This window comes from Spermophilus citellus, assembly GCF_964194105.1.
Source record: "Spermophilus citellus genome assembly, chromosome: 10".
Taxonomy (NCBI): Eukaryota; Metazoa; Chordata; class Mammalia; order Rodentia; family Sciuridae; genus Spermophilus; species Spermophilus citellus.
This window is the reverse complement of record NC_138197.1, coordinates 137,337,629-137,355,628: the sequence shown is the minus strand read 5'-3', so window position 1 is coordinate 137,355,628 and position 18,000 is coordinate 137,337,629. Positions and strand designations below refer to the sequence as shown.

The 18,000-nt window shown below is 53.4% G+C and overlaps 1 protein-coding gene and 1 long non-coding RNA gene across 7 annotated transcripts; one reads left to right on the top strand and one right to left on the bottom strand.

Annotated features, from left to right (window-relative positions):
- Positions 1-2,178: 2,178 nt before the first annotated feature.
- On the bottom strand, positions 2,179-3,447 carry LOC308658074. Its single transcript, XR_014024135.1, has 2 exons — positions 3,242-3,447; positions 2,179-2,285 (listed from the first exon to the last, which is right to left on the bottom strand). It is a non-coding gene; the product is annotated as an uncharacterized lncRNA (long non-coding RNA).
- Positions 3,448-3,543: 96 nt separating this feature from the next.
- On the top strand, positions 3,544-16,893 carry DENND6B (DENN domain containing 6B). 6 transcript variants are annotated; one of them, XM_081309577.1, is made up of 21 exons: positions 3,774-3,909; positions 6,529-6,754; positions 9,369-9,407; positions 9,484-9,526; positions 10,102-10,214; positions 10,711-10,791; positions 11,336-11,441; positions 11,561-11,640; positions 11,721-11,783; positions 12,015-12,070; positions 12,697-12,819; positions 12,900-12,995; positions 13,086-13,180; positions 13,327-13,392; positions 13,623-13,687; positions 13,791-13,880; positions 13,951-14,004; positions 14,312-14,421; positions 14,508-14,610; positions 14,699-14,773; positions 14,857-16,893. In XM_081309577.1, the coding sequence occupies exons 5-21, from the start codon at positions 10,134-10,136 to the stop codon at positions 14,977-14,979; spliced, it is 1,467 nt and encodes a 488-aa protein (XP_081165703.1). In that variant the 5' UTR covers positions 3,774-3,909; positions 6,529-6,754; positions 9,369-9,407; positions 9,484-9,526; positions 10,102-10,133; the 3' UTR covers positions 14,980-16,893. The 6 variants fall into 6 exon arrangements, 5 of the variants coding, with proteins under 5 accessions (XP_081165700.1, XP_081165701.1, XP_081165702.1 ...); XR_014024032.1 differs by lacking the exon at positions 6,529-6,754 and having other exon boundaries at positions 3,544-3,909; positions 14,508-14,602; positions 14,857-14,907; XM_081309574.1 differs by lacking the exon at positions 6,529-6,754 and having other exon boundaries at positions 3,544-3,909.
- The last annotated feature ends 1,107 nt before the right edge of the window (positions 16,894-18,000 follow it).

Here is an 18,000-nt window from a genome sequence, read left to right as displayed (position 1 = left end):
AGCCACACAATACAACTAGACACAGGCCCAGGCACCAAAACCCCAGAGAATGAACACAGGAGAGTCACACCTACATACACCACAATCAGATTGCCACATGTCAAAGAATATCATGAAAGTGGCAGGAAAGAAATGACTCATCACATAAAGGGGACTACAGTACAATTAACCACTGAGTTCTCATAAGAGGCAATGGAGGCCATAAGGGTAGTAAAATAATGTTCAGAATGCTGAAGGAAAAATAAAATCTCTCAATGATGTGTGGCCCTGGGTTCAGTCCCTAGGACAAAAAGAGTAAAGAAAACAAAAAGGACTTTTGTAGTGAGTGGCACATGTAGGGCAACTTGATTACTCTTCATGTGAATTGACATCAACAGATTTTAGAAGGTTGAGTTTTGGCAGTTGGGCAGTATCTTACATTAAAAATAGATAATTAATTAATTAAAAAGCCCTGGCAGGCTGTGGTTGTGTCTCGGTGGGAGAGCTCTTGCCTTGCATGTGTGAGGCATTAGGTTCGATCCTCAGCACCACATAAAATAAATAAATAAAGATATTGTGTCCATCTACAACTAAAAAAAATATTTTAAAATAAATTTGTCCCAAAAAGGGACAAATCTGAAAAGACTCCGAGTAAAAGAAGCCGGACACCAAAAAGCCCTGGATAGGTCTGGGGATGTGGTTCAGTTGGTAGAATGCTTGCCTCGCATGTACAAGGCCCTGGGTTCAATTCCCAGCACCACACAACCAACAAATTAATTAATTAATGAAATTTACTCTTAAAAAAAAAAAAAAACCCTGGCAAGTTGACATGGTGGCACACACTTGTAATCCCAGCAACTTGGGAGGCTGACACAGGATGATCGCAAGTTGAGGCCAGCCTCAGCAACTCAGTGAGCCCCTGTCTCAAAATAAAGTATAAAAAAGGACTGGGGATGTAGCTCAGTGGTAAAGTGGCCCTAGATTAGATCCCCAAAACCAATAAATAAATAGCCCTGGAAATGAACAAATTCTCATCCTACTAGAAATTCTGAAGAAAGTTCTTCAAGCTAAAAGGAATTGACACCAGAATTCACTCAAATCCACAAGAATGAACAAAGAGCTCTAGAACAAAATTCAGGAACATATCATAAAGATTATCTACTAAAGACTCGTGGGTTTATTTCAGGAATTCAAAATTGGTTTAGAGCCAGGCACAGTGTCATCTGACTTTAATCCCAGTGGCTCAGGAGACTGAGGCAGGAGGATCACGAGGAGTTCAAAGCCAGCCTTAGCAACTTATTGAGGCCCTACAGCAACTTAGAGAGATCCTGTCTCTAAATAAAATACAAATCAGGGCTGGGGATGTGGCTCAGTGGTTAAGTGCCCCTGAGTTTAATAAATAGTGCCCCGGCCGCCCCCCCCCCCCCCACAAAATGAAATGCACCAAAAAGGCACAAATCTGAAAAGACTCCGAGTAAAAGAAGCTGGACACCAAAGATTACCCGCTATATGGCTCCATTAAAATCATAACTTTTTAGTTATACATATAGTAGTTGGGTTCATTCAGACAAACTCACACATGCATGGGATTTGATTTCAGTTTGTATGATTCCATCTTCTAAGTTCTAGTAGATGGTAAAATAATCTAAAGTGCAAAAATCAGAATGATGGGGTCTGGGTGTAGAGACTAGAAAGAGGTACTAGAAAGAGTGATGATAATGTTCTGTATCTTTTTGTTTTTATTTTAAGAGTGTGTCTCACTGACTTGCTGGGGACCTCGATAAATTGCTGAGGACAGCCTTGAACTTTTGGTCTTCCTGCCTCTGCCTCCCTAGTCACTGGGATTACAGCCATGTGCCACCATACCCAGCATGGTGTTCTGTATCTTGCTAGAGTTTTGGGTTACACATGTGTTCATTTGTCAAAACTCAATGAATGGTCTATTTAAGATTCATGCATTGTGTCAGGTATGCTGGCCCATGCATATAATTCCAGTGACTCAGGAGGCTGAAGCAGGGGGATTGAAATGTTGAGCAACTTAGTCAGATTTTGTTTCAAAATAAAATAAAAAGGACTAGAGATGAAGCTCAGTGGTAAGGCACCCTTGGATTCAATCCCTAGTACCCACCCCCATCATGCATTTTACCTAGAAGAAAAAAAAATACTAGTTAATGATAAACACAATAGATTTGACAAATATCTAATTATCCCTTTATCAAAGATTAAGCTTCTACTATGTGGAAGAAACTCCACTAAACATTAGGGGTGCATGTATGAATGTTGCAATTGTCTTGATTGAAAGTCGTCTGAAAACAAGATGGATAGAGGCATGGATAAATGTACAGAATAGTAAGGATATAACATTAATTACAGATGTAGATTTTGTGCAGTAAATTGACAGTCATTGAACATTCACGGTCATCTTTTCTGTAAGAACATGTGAAAACATTTGATAGCTCATCATAATGCCAAGGGGAAACCTGATAACTCTCTAGACTTAACCCACTTGATTTTCTTCTTTTTTTCTCTTTTTCCCGTGCTGGGGATGAACACAGGGTGTACACAAATGCTAGGGGAGCCATCTTCCACTGAGCTACACCCTAAGCCTCTTCACCTTCTTAGTTCCTTTACCTTCTCAAGTTACTTGCTTTTAAGCAACTACAAAAATCACCAACTTAAAGGTGGTTATCTGGTGGCTCGTGTTTGTAATCCCAGCTACTCAGAAGGCTGAGGCAGGATCATCCCAAATTCCAGGCCAACCTAGGCAACTTACTGAGCACTTGTCTCAAAATAAAAAGGGCTGGGGATGCCACTTAGTGGTTCAATGCCTAGCACGTGCAAGGCCCCTGGGTTTAATCTCCGATACTGCCAACAAGGGAAACAAAACACCAATTTTAGAGGTACAAATAACACCTCTGACATGTGGTCGATGGTAAGACCAAGTTTGATCACATAGAAATTACTGATTATTTCCTAATCTCCAACCTCTTCTCCACCGTTTCAGTCCGTGAGCCACCCCCACCCCAAACTCTATCCTGGACGAGGCAGGATCCGAGGCTTGATCTCCTACCTCCACTTTTGGCGATATTCTGAAAAAACTTGCAAAACCTGTCCTTTGAGCGATTGGCATACGGCAGGTGGGCAAATGAGTGTGGTTCGTTAACCATAACCATGTAGTTGCTAGCAGTTTTCTTATTTACAAAATAATGGCATCCTGAGTTAAATGAATAGGGTAATAATAAGGGACAATTTTCCGACTCACCAATGGCCATATGCCCACATTTCCCTAGTTGAGGCCATGTGGTTACGAACTGTATGTGCGTCACTTGTAGGTCAAAGCAAGTAAAAGCCAGAGGACGGAAAAAGGCAAAAATAAGAGTGGGCCATTAATTTCTTTTCCATTGGCATGTGTTCCGGAGACTGAACGCCATCTGACGTTCCCACGGTGCCCGCTGCGTGAAAGAGCCGTTGCAGTCCGGCCTGCGCTGCCGAGTCCCGCGTCCCCGCGAACCAGCTAGCGGAGGCTGAGCGTGGCGGCCGCAGAGGCGTGCAGGGTCAGGACGCCGGGGCGCAGGCTCCAGACGCTCCGGCCTGCGCGGGCCCTCCTTGCTGGGGCGAGCCTCAAGCGCCAGGGGGCGCACACGGCCGCCACCGGCCGCTCTGGTCTGCGAAGGCCGCTCGACTGCTCCGAAGCGGGCTGGGCCAGCGCCCGCGTTCCTCCGCAACGCGCGGCTGGCTGGGAGACCCGCCACCATGGAGGCGCGGGCGGGTGCCGGGCCTCGGCGGGCTGGTGGCGTGCTCGGTACGGCCGGGCCCTCGTCCGCGAACCGCGCAACGAGGACCCCGGCGGCGCCCTGGGCGCGTTTCTCCGCCTGGCTGGAGTGCGTGTGCGTGGTCACCTTCGACTTGGAGCTGGGCCAGGCGCTGGAGGTGAGCGGACGCGGGCGGGCACCACTCCTCCCTCCCCGTCCTCGCCCCGTTCGGTCCCTCGTCCCGGCCCCGTCCCAGCCCCTCCCTTCCCCTCCCCCCATCCCGCCGCGTCCCCTCCCTCCCGCTCCGCCCCTTCCTCCCCCGAACTCCGCCTCGCCCTCTCGCCGCGCCTCTCCCCAGCCCCGCTCCTTCCTCCCTCCCTGTCCTTCCCCCACTCCCCGCACCTCTCTCCCATTTCGCCCCGCCCTCTCCCTCGGGCCACGCCCCTTAGCCCCACGCCACGCCCCTCCATCCTCTGGGTCCGAGCCCCGCCCCCGCAGGCAGGTCTCACCTGGCTAGGCCCGGTGCCCTCTTAGGAACCCCTTTGCGCACATTTTTAGGCTGACTTCTTCTCCTACTCCTTCCAAAGAATATAGCATCCTCCTCCCCCCACCCAGCCTGTTAACCTCCTCCCTTCCTCGGGGCTCTAGAAGGCTCCCCAAGAAAAGGAAGGTAAGTGGGAGGTAGAACTTGACTTTGCAAACCGAGAGTGGATACAGTCTCACATCTCCCCTTCCTCCCTCCCCTAATGGCACCGCTTGAGGAAAGAGCCAGAGTACAGAGAGGTGAGATGATTTACTCTGGGCTGCAGAGCCCACCTTCTGTTGCCCATTCCCAAGTGAGGACTTTTCTTAAAGCATTCTCACATCTAGTTTCCCAAGATGCAGCCACTCAGAAAGCTAATTCTGAGCAAGTCCCGAGGCCACGTGTCCTTGGGCTCCCAAGCATTTACTGTGGCACATTTGAGGGATTGGTGTGGAAGACTTAAGCCCACCTCTGAAATGTTCCATGGCCATCACCTGGGTCCTGGCGGTAGTTGAACCTGCAGAACTCTGGCAGTGAGTACATGGGCCACATGACTCCCTGATGAGGTTTGCCTCTTGCCTGTCATCCCTCCCCTGGAAATCTGGAAGAATGAATCTCACTGACTGCCAGGGAGCACAGATCTTGTACTCCCAACTCAGCCTGGCTGAGTGTTGTGAAACTCCAGCACTGTGCTTGATGCAGGAGGACACTGGTCACCTCCAGGAAACGGAAATAGGCTCAGCGTAGTCTGGGAGGATCTGAGAAAGGCAGTCAGAGGAGGGAACCTGTTTCAGGTAACCCCTTTCTCAGAAAGCTAACATAAGCAGCAAAGGCAAGGGCTATCCATTGATTCAGTCATTAAGTAAATCAAGTACGGAACAGCTGCATGAAATGGTCTCCTCAGGTGCTTCAAGATCCTATGACCATCAGACCTGATGAAGACCCGTGCCTCAGCCACTGAGCAGGCCCTGCAGTGCCAGAGCTCAGCGATGTGGAAATAAACAAGAAGACAGGCTCTTGCCCTAAAGGAGTTCACCCTCTGCTAGAGACAGAGAGCAAGTAGTTCTGAACCTGTAGTGCTCATAGGACTCCTCCCTCAGCGCCTGTAGGTGGGATTCCCATGCAGATGGGTACACTGGAACCTGTACGCAAGGGTTAGAGTTAGCTTGAGAGAAGAGTGAATAGAGTCATGGGGGTGACCAGAAAGTTCAGGTCAGATGAAGAAAGGTCCGGGTTCTGCCACCGCAGCCCTTGAAAACACACCTCAGTATCCCAGATCACTGGAGAGACTTCTGGGGTGCCTTGTAACCAGAGTGCCCAAAGAGCCCTTCCACTGTGTTGGCCACACCTGCTTGGGCAGCAGTCCCTGTTGCATAGTCTCAGGACCCCTTTTTAGTCTTAAAAATTATTGAGGACCCCAGAGAGTCTTTTGTTAGCATCTATCAATGCTTATTATGCTAGAAACTAAAGCTGAGAAATTTTTAAAATAGTTTTAACTTAAGAAAAACAAACATTACCAGGCACAGTGTCACATGCCTCTAAGCTACTCTGGAGGCTGAGACAGGAGGATTACAAGTTTGAGGCCAGCCCAGGCAATTTAGCAAGATTTTCTTAAAAATAAGAACTGGGTGTAAAGCTGTGCAAGGCCCTGAGTTCAGTCCCTAGTACAATACAACAACAACAAAACACACAAATCCCAAAACATCCTGTGTGTGTGTGTTGTTTTTTTTTGGGGGGGAGGTGCTTGGGGATTTGAACCCACTGCTTCATGCATGCCAGGCTACCACTGAGCCACATCCCCAGCCCACATCCTACGTATTGATGTAATAATATATGATTATGGCAACAACCATGTTTTCCAAAACAAAAATAATTGAGTGAAAAAGAAAGGTATCATTTGACTTCTTTTTGGTACTGGGGATTGGACCCAGGGGCCCTTAACCACTAAGCCATATCCCCAGCCCTTTTTATATTTTATTTAGAGACAGTGTCTCACTGAGTTGCTGAGGCTACTCTTGAACTTGAGATCCTCCTGCCTCAGCCTCCCAAGCCACTGGGATTACAGGCATATGCCACCGTGCCCAGCTTCCTTTGACATTTTCACAAACCTTTTTAGTGTCTGACCAAATAGAGGATAGCTAGATTCTCATGTCAGGTCCTGCAGTGAGTCTCCCAGGGGACAGCATACCTCATGGCCTCTGGGAACTGTGTGAGAAGATGAGAGTAAAGATGGTACTGACTTACGGCAATGGCTTTGGCCTTGTGGACCTCTAGGTGTTGCATATCATGCTTGAAAACCACTGCCTAGAGTTACCTCTCCAAGCAAAGTTCTCAGTGACCAGGAGTGGTGACCTGTGCAGACTAGCTCAGATGAAAAGAACAAGACGCTGAAGTAGTCCCTGGGCAGGCGGAACTTGGCCTGCAGCTACTCCTTTCTCTAAGGATTTGTTCCATTTGCCTCCTCACTTTGGCATGATCCTACCTGAGCACTTAGCTCCAGGTAAGCCATGAACAGGAGTTTCCTGGTCAGTTGTTCTAGAAGGGCCCTGGATATGAACACAGAGTTCAGAGGCCAAGGTGGCCTCCTCAGATTCTGCAAGACTCCTGTGACCGTCAGACCAGGTACAGACCCTGACCTTAAGGAAAGGGCCCTTTGGGGCCTCCAGGTACCCACCTGTCCTCAGTCCCCCTCAGTGCAGATACAGATTCAGCCTGTGTAGTCTTGTGGATCCTGACTCTCATGGAGGTATCATGGAGCATCCTGTAGGTCTAGCCCCCTTGCCTCCTCTTCCCACTGCTGGCTCCCTTCCTCTTGGAGCAAGCCTGACTGGCACCTCCTTGACCATGCTGCCCTCCAAGACTAAGGTTTGTAAGTATTGTTAGAGTGCTTCAGAGAGACAGAACCAATGTGGTGGATAGATGGATGAGGGGGATTAATTAGGGGAATTTACTCCTGTGATTATGGAGGCTGAGCAGTCCCACAGTAGACTGTCTACAATCTGGAGACCCTAGGAAACTGGTAGCATGGCTCGGTACAAGTCTGAAGGCCTCAGAAACAGGAAAGCTGGTGGTGTACCTCTGAGGCCCAGGCCAAAGGCTGGAGTGGGGCTAACTGGAGTCTAGAGGCTGCAGAACTTAGAGTCCTGGTCCAAAGCCAGGAGAAAAAGAGCTCTAGCTCCAGGAGAGTCAGGAAATTGCCTTTCTTCTACTTTTTTGGTCTGAGCCTCCACCTGACTGATGTGCCTTCCTACATTGAAAGCAGACCTTCCCCAATTAGTCTACTCCTCTGGAGACACCACACAAAAGTATGCTTTACCACTTTTCTGTTTTCCTTAATGCAATCTAATTGACACTTGACACTAACCATCATACCTACCTATCTTGGCTTCACTGATTTGTTTTCACACATTCCACAAACATCATAGTTGGGGAGGGTCTGTTCCCTGACAGATAAGGAAGGCAGAAGCATCAGGGACAGAGTGCCTGCCTTCAAGAGAATTAGCATGCAGCTAAAGACACAAAATGGATCTAGCAGCAAACCCACACCAAACCCTCAGTGCGGGCACAGCAACTCACCTTTCTGAGTTCAGCATACCCCTGCACACCCCAGCAGAGAGCAACCCTGTCCAGCCTGAATGACTCACGGGGATAGACATGGGGTCATCAGTGAAAAGGGAGCCCATGGACAAAGACCCAGCAGGCTCTAGGAACAGCTGCTTTCTGGGAGAGCCAGCCCAGGAGATACCACAAGGTCTCCTTTTTTTTTTTTTTTACCCACTCCCCTTGGTACTAAGGATGAAACCCAGGGCCACTCTACCACTGAACTACATTTCCAACCTTTAAAAAAAAAAAAAAAAAAATATATATATATATATATATATATATATATATATATATATATATATGGTTTAGGTGTTGGTGGACGTTTATTTTATTTATTTATATGGGTGCTGAGAATCAGACCCACTACTTCACACATGCTAGGCAAGAGCTCTACCACTGAGCTACAACCCCAGCCCCCTTTTTATTTTATTTTTTTTAAATACTTTTATTTATTTATTTATTTTTATTGTGGTGCTGAGAATTGAACCCAGGGCCCCGCACTTATTAGGCGAGTGCTCTACCTCTGAGCCACAACCCAGCCCTCCCTTTTTATTTTTTTAAGACAAAGTCTCACTAAGATGCCCAGCCTGGCCTCTGATCCTCCTGTCTCAGCCTCCTGAGGAGCTGGCATTACAGGGATGTACTACTGAACCCAGTTAGGGCCCCTACCTTTTAAGAATCCTACGGGATGCTTAAACTTACCACAGGGGAAGACAGAGCCCTGTGTGGCACCACTGACAGCAGCTGACCCTGACCCTCACCCTGACCCTTGCCATTGCCTCCGCTGCTGGACCTGACTCCTGACTATACCTGCACCGCCTGCTGCCTCCAGGGCACACCTGTCTCTAGAACATTCAGAGCTTATTGAGCCCATCCATTCTCTGAGGATAAGGCTTGTCCAGATGATCACATATAGGTGGGGCACAGGCCCAGGTTGGGGAGAGCCAGTGAAGACAGTTGGATGGGTAGAGAATGCCTAGCAGGAAGCTGCCATCACGGAGTGGGTTCCTGCTGCATCAGGTGACTTCTGAGCAACCCAAGAGGAGGTGGCAGGCGGTGAGCCTGCGACACTGGCTTGGGGCAGTGGTGAGGGAGTGGAAGCCTAGCAAGGTAGCTCGAGGGAAGTGAGCTCCAAAGCTGCCCTCTTGATGCTATGGAAGCTGTCCAGGCTGGAAGAGGCAGAGCGGCCCACCACAGTCTGCACAGGAGGTGGTGAGGCGGGGCCAGGTGGCCATGGGCAAAGGAGTAAGAAAGTCAATCCGTTGTTCTGGCCTTGTGCTAAGAGGCCCAGGAAGTAGACAGTGAGAAGCCTGAGCGGAAAGGGGAGTGTGCTGAACCTGGAGGTCAGGGAAGGGATGAGGAACAGCAAGGAACTGGGAGGGTCTAGGTCAGAGAAGACAGTGCACTGAGAGGGAGAGGGACGCTGGAAGGCAGAAGAGGTCCAGAAGAGCTGGCCACACCACTTCAGCTGCTGTCAGCGGTGCCACACAGTGCTCTGTCTTCCCCTGCAGCTGGTGTACCCCAGTGACTTCCAGCTCACAGACAAGGAGGTAGGTCCTGGCCGTCTTGGGAGTGGACATCCCCCAGGAATGAGCCAGCTCTCACTCACCAGACTCTGTGTTTCAGAAAAGCAGCATCTGCTACCTGTCATTTCCTGACTCCCACTCAGGTAGGTGGCCCCACCCTTCCTGGGTTGGACCCTAGCTCTGGAAAGGGGAAGAGATGGGCAAGAAGGGGGCGGATGGGGCCCAGGCCAGAGGCATCAAGGCTGCCAGTAGAACATGGGGTGCTGCAGTGATGGGTCACACCCCCTGATCCCCACCCAGTGGAGACATCCAGAGCCCATGCTGAGCCAGGAGCCAGCTTCTTCACATTCTCATAGAAAGATGTGTCTGGGCAGAGGCACCAGCACTCTGGTCTCCACCTGAGGCCCTTGTCTGGTGCCTGGTGTGTTGCAGGCTGGCTGAACCAGCCTCCCACCAGGAAACTGAAGGTTCTTCTCTGTACTAAGTTTGTCACAAGACCTTTAGGTGAGGGTGTGCAGGTGTCAGGACAGGGGTCCACTGGGAAACAGGTCCCTCGAGCTGAGCTTCCCCTCCAGGGCATTGGGGCCAACAGAGGACAGCTGGCCTAGGTGGGGCCTGGCTCACACCAGGCCGGGCTCTGGTCCCTGGTCCCCACCCCTATGAGATAGTAGGAGAGGCTCCAACCCTGACCTGCGTGGGTGGGGCCGCCCCTTCGCAGGCTGCCTTGGGGACACTCAGTTCAGCTTCCGGATGCGCCAGTGTGGAGGGCAGAGGAGCCCCTGGCATGCAGACGACAGACCCTACAATGGTGGAGCCCCCGTGGCACTGCAGGTGAGCAGGGGGCTGCCTCTAGTCTGCTCCTTCCTTCCTTTCCAGGGGACCCTAGCTGACCCAAGCAGGCCCTTCTGTCGGGTCATTAACTGCTACAAGCTCTGCTTATTCTGCAAGCCCAGGTCCCAGCCTCCACTCGGGATGGGCCAGCTCTTCTGGGGACTCACGGGAGTCCCTGGAGCACCTTCTTTGCATACTGGGGGGCAGGGCTGGGGTTGAACAGTGCCTGACTCAGTGAGCAGAGGTGTGCAGGCCCCTGAGCTTTCATGTCAGCTGATGTGTTCCCTGGAGTGGTGTTGTCTACTTTGGACCCAAGGAACCTCAGCCCTGGCCCTGGAAGGCTTCCACTTTGGTAGCCGGCCCCAGAGTGCAGGGACAGCCCCTGCAGGAGCCCCTGAATCCTCACCTCCCTGCCTCCCTGCCCTGTTTCTTGCCATCCTTGTCCCTGGCCTAGACTGGCCTGGGTGGGGCCTGGCTCACACCGTGCTCCTTCCAGAGGGAGCCAGCACACTACCTTGGCTACGTGTACTTCAGGCAGGTGAAGGACAGCTCTGTGAGGAGGGGCTACTTCCAGAAGGTGAGCTGCCGGCCTCTCTGGGGTGGTGCCATGGAGAGGGGAGACTGGCAAGCAGCAGGAAAGGCTATGTATGGCGTGGAATAGGAGTCCCAGTCCTCCAGGAGGCTCCATTCCTCTGTAGCCCCTTCCTTGCCATCTGTCTCCAGGCCCAGGACATCCCTGTTCCTCATGGTCCACTGGCCCATTGCACTCTCAGGGTTAAGACAGCTTCAGTTCTGAATTCAGGCACTGAGGCAAAAGCTGCTTGGCCCCTGGGGAGGTCATTCCTCAACTCTTGGTCACTTCTCATTTCCCTCTGAAGGGCTGGACTCCTGCCCCACCCAGCTGTCGTCTGGGGGTTTCTCCAACCTATTTGGGAGGCATTGGGTTTTCCCTAATAATCCTGGGGTCTGAATCTGGCCATTCCAGGGCAGCTGTCCTATGAATTGGGATGTGCTACCCTGGGCCAACTCGGGGTAAGCCTGGCTTTAGGGTCCCATAGGGCCTTAAGTAGCTGGGGTGGTGTCTGGAGAGGGGTATCATCTGATACCCTATGTCACTACAGTCTTTGGTACTGGTGTCCCGCCTGCCTTTTGTCCGGCTGTTCCAGTCGCTGCTGAGCCTAATTGCCCCTGAATATTTTGACAAATTGGCACCCTGCCTGGAAGCAGGTGAGTGACCATCAGGCACATCAACACAGTCTCCTCATCCCAACTGCAGCCCCTGGTGGGCCTTAGCACACAGCTTCTCCTTGGGGAGAGCTCCTGACATTGGTCACCTATGTCCACAGTTTGTAATGAGATTGACCAATGGCCAGCCCCCGTGCCTGGGCAGACCCTGAACCTACCTGTCATGGGAGTCGTCATCCAGGTGAGGATCAGTTGAAGAGTGAGCGCCAGAGGCACATGGATTCGCTTGCTCACTCAGGCAGCCTCTCCCTTCCTCCCTAGGTGCACATCCCATCCCGGGTGGACAAGCTGGAGTCCAAGCCTCCAAAGCCGTGTGACCAAGAGGTGGGGGCTGGGGCTGGGGGACCTGGGCTTTGTTGAACCCTGCTCCCAGGCCAGGTGATATTGTAACCTCCCAGCCCACCTTGTGGGTGGCCAACCCCAGGCAAAGGGTGGAGCAGATGCTTTTCCTGCTCTTATCCCCACAGAGGCCACAGTCACAGGGCGGGGGCTGAGGGCTCTCCTCCAGTGTAAGCTTCGATCTCAGCCTTGACCACCCTCCCCTCCACTTCTTAGAACCTGCTGCCAGCCCCAGTGGTCCTTTCCAGTGTCCATGAATTAGACCTGTTCAGGTGAGCCCTGTGGGATGCTACGTGCTGCTGCCTAAGGTGAGGACTGCCCATCTTGAGTGACCCTTTGGACAGTTCTGCAAGAGAAGACTTGTGCAGAAGAGGAAACCTGTGCCCATAGGAAGTGGGCATGGAGACAGGAAGGTTCTAGAAGGCAGGTGCCCAGAGAGGCTTTTGGGAGACATTTGCTGCCTGAGGAAACCCCCCTCTGCCTCTCTAAGCAAGTCTAGATCTGGGTCTTGAGACTGTCCTGCCCCATAGTTGGCCCAGCAGGAATCAGGGCTGCAGAATCTGGGTAGGTAGCCCCTACTTGGGTTTCAGGGCTGCTACAGGATTGCTGGCCCCTCAGACAGAGACTAGGTTGAGTTCCCCATTCCCAGAGCCAGACTTAGTTTGGTATGTTAGAACAGGGGGTGGCCATGCTAGCCCAAGACACACTCTTATCTCTTCACATGTCCCTACCCACCATCTTGCCACTGGGGTAGGGCCCTATGTTCACCAGAGCTTGAGCTCAGCCCATGGTGTGCAACAGAGAGCTACCCAGCCCGCAGGGGAAATGGCAGGGGAGCAGGGGTCAGGGAACCTCGGCCCTCTGCCTGACCTCCCCACCTGTTGCTGCCTGGCACCAGGTGCTTTCAGCCCGTGCTGACCCATGTGCAGATGCTGTGGGAGCTCATGCTTCTCGGGGAGCCCCTGGTGGTCCTGGCGCCTTCACCTGATGTGTCCTCAGAGATGGTGCTGGCCCTGACCAGGTATGAACCTCATGCACTGGACCATCCCGGCTGGGCCAGGCTGTCCCCCTCACTTGATTCCTGCTGTCCCTGTCCTGTAGCTGCCTGCAGCCCCTCAAGTTCTGCTGTGACTTCCGCCCCTACTTCACCATCCATGACAGTGAGTTCAAGGAGCTCACCACACGCACCCAGGCCCCGTAAGTGCGCGTCCTCCCCACCTGCCCTGGCCACCGTCCCTGGACCTTTCTCTGCCTCTTCTCTCTCCCTCTCTCCCTCTCTCTCTCTAGACCAAACGTGGTCCTGGGAGTCACAAACCCTTTCTTTATCAAAACACTCCAGCACTGGCCCCATGTACTTCGAATCGGGGAGCCCAAGATGTCAGGTGAGGGGTCCTGGGGAGGTCCAGGTAGGGAACTCAGAAGCCTCACCCAGGTTGGGACTTGCAGGGGTCTGAACCCGATGACCTCTAGGCCTGTGAATAGCCAGAGCTCTGGGCACTGAGGCCTGGCCACTGCACATGTCTCGCAGGGGACCTTCCTAAGCAGGTCAAGCTGAAGAAGCCCTCCAGACTGAAGACTGTTGACACTAAGCCAGGTCTGTGCCCGGCTGGGGTCCCTCTGCTGCTGAGGGTCCTGTTTTGCCCTTGGCGGGTCTCCCTCCTCCCCTTTCACTCAGAGGCTTCACGGGGTGAGGTGGGAGAATATTCTCCTCTGTGACCGGGTAGTGTCTGGGATGGGCTGGGGTGGGGTGTGCAGGGGCTGCAGGAGTGTGGGGGGGAGGTCCCTGAAGGACAGAAGGACAGCCCAGCTCTCTCCTCCTACCAGGCCTCTACACCTCCTACACAGCCCACCTGCACCGGGACAAGGCGCTGCTCAAACGGCTGCTCAAGGTGCGGGTTGCTGGGAGGCACTGGATGCAGGCTCCTGGTGTGCTGTGGAGGGCCACGTGGGCTCAGGCTGCTTTGGGGCTCAGCCCCGGACTCCTTCCTGCAGGGTGTGCAGAAGAAGCGGCCCTGGGACATGCAGAGTGCCCTGCTGAGGCGGCACCTCCTGGAGCTCACACAGAGCTTCATCATCCCCCTGGTGAGGCCTGGGCAGGAGGGGAGGGCGGCAGAGGGCTATGACCCCAGGCTCACTCCCCTCCCACCCACAGGAGCATTACATGGCCAGCCTCATGCCACTGCAGAAGAGCATCACACCCTGGAAGGTGGGGTCCAGAGGGTTCTGGGAATGGTGGATTTTGTCCCCATCTCAGAGAAGTGAAGGGTGGGGTAGACGTCTACATGGAGCAGAGGTGGGGAGGGAGGTAGTGCACAAGTCACCAGGGGTCCCTCACAGGGCAGAGAAATGGGGAGGCCACAAGAAAGGGGTCTGACAAGCCCTGGAGGGGCTTCTGCCTGGGAAGGGCCATCCAGGGATCTGACAAGTCCTGTGAGGAGGTTCCCAGCCCCCAACAGGCAGGACCTGTGGGGCTGTGCTCCCCAAGCACGGAGCTCACCTGGCCCCCGTCTCAGACCCCTCCCCAGATCCGCCCCTTCCATCAGGAGGACTTCCTGCAGAGCTTGGAGCATGCAGGACCCCAGCTCACCTGCATTCTCAAGGGCGACTGGCTGGGCCTCTACAGGTTGGTAGATGGTGGACACAGGCTGCCCATGGCCACCCTTGGCACCCTGGAACAACCCCACAGCTGCTGCTACTTGCCACCCACAGGCGATTTTTTAAGTCACCCCATTTTGACGGCTGGTACCGGCAGCGGCACAAAGAGATGGCCCAGAGATTGGAAGCACTGCACTTGGAGGCGATTTGTGAGGCGGTGAGGGAGGACCAGGGGTGAGAGGGTGGGCCCAATCCCGGAAAGGGAGGGGGCCTCTGTGACAGAGAACCCAAAATGCCCCTGTCAGAACATCGAGACCTGGATGCAGGACAAGTCGGAGGTAGAAGTGGTAGACCTGGTCCTGAAACTTCGGGAGAAGCTGGTGAGACATCACCCTGTCCTGCCCAGCCACCACCTGTCCAGCAGGAGGGTTACATCTGCACCTGACAACCATTGCCCTTGCAGGTGCGGGCACAAAGCCACCAGCTGCCAGTGAAGGAGGTGACATTGCAGCGGGCACAACTGTACATTGAGACGGTCATCGGCTCCCTGCCCAAGGATCTGCAGGCTGTCCTGTGCCCTCCCTAGGGTGGGGCAAGGTGTGCAGTCCCTGGAACCAGTCTGCCAAGCCCCTCCACCCTGGGGTGACCTTCAGCCAAGCCTGAGCTCCCAGCCTTTGCCCCCTTCCCAGGCTGTGGCCCCTCTACTTTCACCACCTTTGTCCCAGCAGTAAACAGTGACATTTGGAACCACAGCCTGGTCCCTGACTGTTGGGGGATTATGTGCTGGCAAAACCTTGCCCCCTTCCTGGGCCCCACCTGCCCTCCATGGGCTGCAGCCAGAGGGAAGTGGGAGGGGACTGAGCTTTGGGCGCACCCACTGCCCACCCCTCCTGGCGTCCATCTGCCCACACTCCGTGTTTGAGGTGTCCTTTGGCCTCAGCAGGCTGCCCTGCCTAGGAAGGGGGTAGGCCTCTCCCCTCACCATCTGCTCACCCCTGCCTTGTCTGGGGACAAGAAGGGCACCTGGTCCACAGTCAGGCCCTTGAGGGCAGAGGTTACTTTGCCATGTGAGGACCTGTCCCCTGCCTGCCTGGGGCTGTGGTTTATTGGGGTGGGGGAATCGAGGGAAGTGTGAGGGCCCCGCAGGGCTGCTGGGAAAGGCTCTCTTGGCATGGCCCTGGCTCCCTCTCTTGAAGCACCCCCCGGGGGGCTGGGCAGTGGTTCAGTAAGAGCACCTGCCTGGCACGAGTGAGGCCCTGGGTTCTATCCCCAACACCTAAAGGCAAGAAACAAAACCTGTCCCAGTGAGTACCAGTTCCATGCTCTCCATACAGGCACCTGCCAGTGGCCTGCCTGGCTGTCCCCTTGTGTCCACCCCTGCCATGGAGCATCCTGACCAGCTCCCACAGCCTTGGGGTACAGCTGATCTCTGTGGCAGGAGAGAGGGTACCATTTCTGAGGTGCCACCTTTGGGTGTTGGTGTTCCCTTCATTCACCACCACCAGACCTGGGTCCAGTGAGGAACAGTGTCTCACCACTCAGCACAGGGTAGCAGCACCATCAGGGACCATGGGAGGACATGCACTGAGGTGTGGACCCAGAACTGCCGCCAAGTCTCAGTTGAGAATCACCTACTGGGAGCCTATGGGTAGGTCTCCTGGCCACTCAGAACTTCAGTCCTTATCTGAAGACACTGAAACTAGACTCTGTAGATGCCTCAAAGGGCAGCTGCTGGGAGGCCCTGTCCACAGAGACTGGGCTCTGGCCCTGGGAGGCCTGAAAGGGGCACTGGTGGAACAGGCAGGTAGGTGTAGGGCTGGGGGAGGGGATTTTGCTTCTCTTCTGAAGCCCCGGGCAACTCAACTGTAAGGAATCCCGGCTCACATCCCCCTATGAAGCCAGGGTAGGTTGAGTGCTGCCTAGCTTTCCATGCTGGGCTTAGCCAAGTCCCCACAGGCCAAGGTGCTGGTCCAGTGTTCGTGAATGCCCGCAGTATTTGCACAGACATCCACCCCCGACCACAGCTGCTGTGCCCATTTTACAGATGAGAAAACTGAAACACAGGAGGGGTGATGATGGGTGATGAGTGATGGCCAGATGAGCTAGGTCACTCCAGTGCAGGGTCAGAGGAGATGAATGTTGGCAACAAGAGTTTGGGTGTGTGGAGGTGAAGACCCCAGAGTGAAGAAGGGCGACACCAACTCCTAGTGCAGCCCCAGGCAGTACCCCCAACTATCTGGCTTGGGTATGCCAGCTCCCTACTGAGAGCCTGGTCTCTAGGGTTTTTCCGAGGTGCTGGTGCCTTCCTATGTGGCCAGCTGCAATGCTGACCTCCACAAGACCGGGCTGAGCAGACGATAGAGGCTCTGTTGTAGGGCCCACTGCAAAGCCAGGTGCAGTGGCACATGCCTTTCATTCCAGCTACTCAGGAGGCTGAGGCAGGAGGATCACAAGTTGAAGGCCAGCCCCAGCAACTTAGACCCTGTCTCAAAATAAAATTTTTTAAAAAATGAGCTCAGAATGTAATTCAGTGGTAGAGCACTTTCCTAGCAGCATGATGGCCTGGTTTCATCCCCAGTATCCCACACATACAACCTAAAACCGTGGCTTCAGCTGGGTCCTTCTGCCAGCTCCATCCTGTTGCTGCCTCCTGCTCTCCCAGGATGGCTGAGCTCTAAATGGCTTGGCCTCTGTCCCAAGCAGTGTCCTGGACCTGCCCTGCCTCCAAGCCAGGCCAAAGGTATAGCCTGGAGGTAGAGGAAGGTCTATAGAGAGGTAGGGGTTCCAGCCCCCCAAATTGGAGAGGGCTCTGAGCAGGCCTGTGGGGGTCAGGGAGGGCTGAGGGAAGTCATGCTGCAGAGCTGCTCCAGGGGCAGACAGGAAGGGTGGCTTTTTACCCTCCAGCTTCCTGTATTCTATTTCAAGACTCCTTTAATCTGGGATAGTGGCCTTCCTACATCTTTGGGATTAAAATGTGATAGTGCTTATCTTTTATCTTTTTTTTTTAATAAAAAGTTTGCAGCCCTATTAGACCCTCGTAATTTTGGAGTACTCTGGTGGGGGGTGTTTGGCTGTTGTGACAGCTGCTGTTGTTCAGGACCCAGTTAGAGAAGGAGTGTGCTGGACAGGGTCAGGGCCTGGCTGCTTGGGACTGAGGGAAGACAGACAGACTGAAAGAACTAATGATTGACAGGTTCCCAATCAGATCTGCAATGGTTTTATCTAGCTGGGGGAGGCCGAGTATTGGGGCAGGTGCCAGGGTGGGGGAGCACTGGAGGAGGGGATGCCTGAGGAAGAGAGAAGAGGAAGTAAATCATCTGCAAGGTTGAGAAGTCCTCAGAGAAAGGTTGTCACAGAGTGGAGCCAGAGTAGGTTTAGGCCCCAAATCCTATCTGCAACTGGAGGGTCCGAATTAGATCTCCACCTTTTAAATCTAGAGAATCCCAGGAGCATCGGGACCAGGGCATGGGGCGCTCAAGAGGCTGGAATTGGGGCCAGCTCCATCCCCAAAATGGGACCCTCAGGAAGAGTTTCTGTCCCTCTTACTGTCCTAGAAAAGAGGCAGATGAAGGGCCCTGAGTGAGTTTTGAGACTTTCCCAAGTGCCC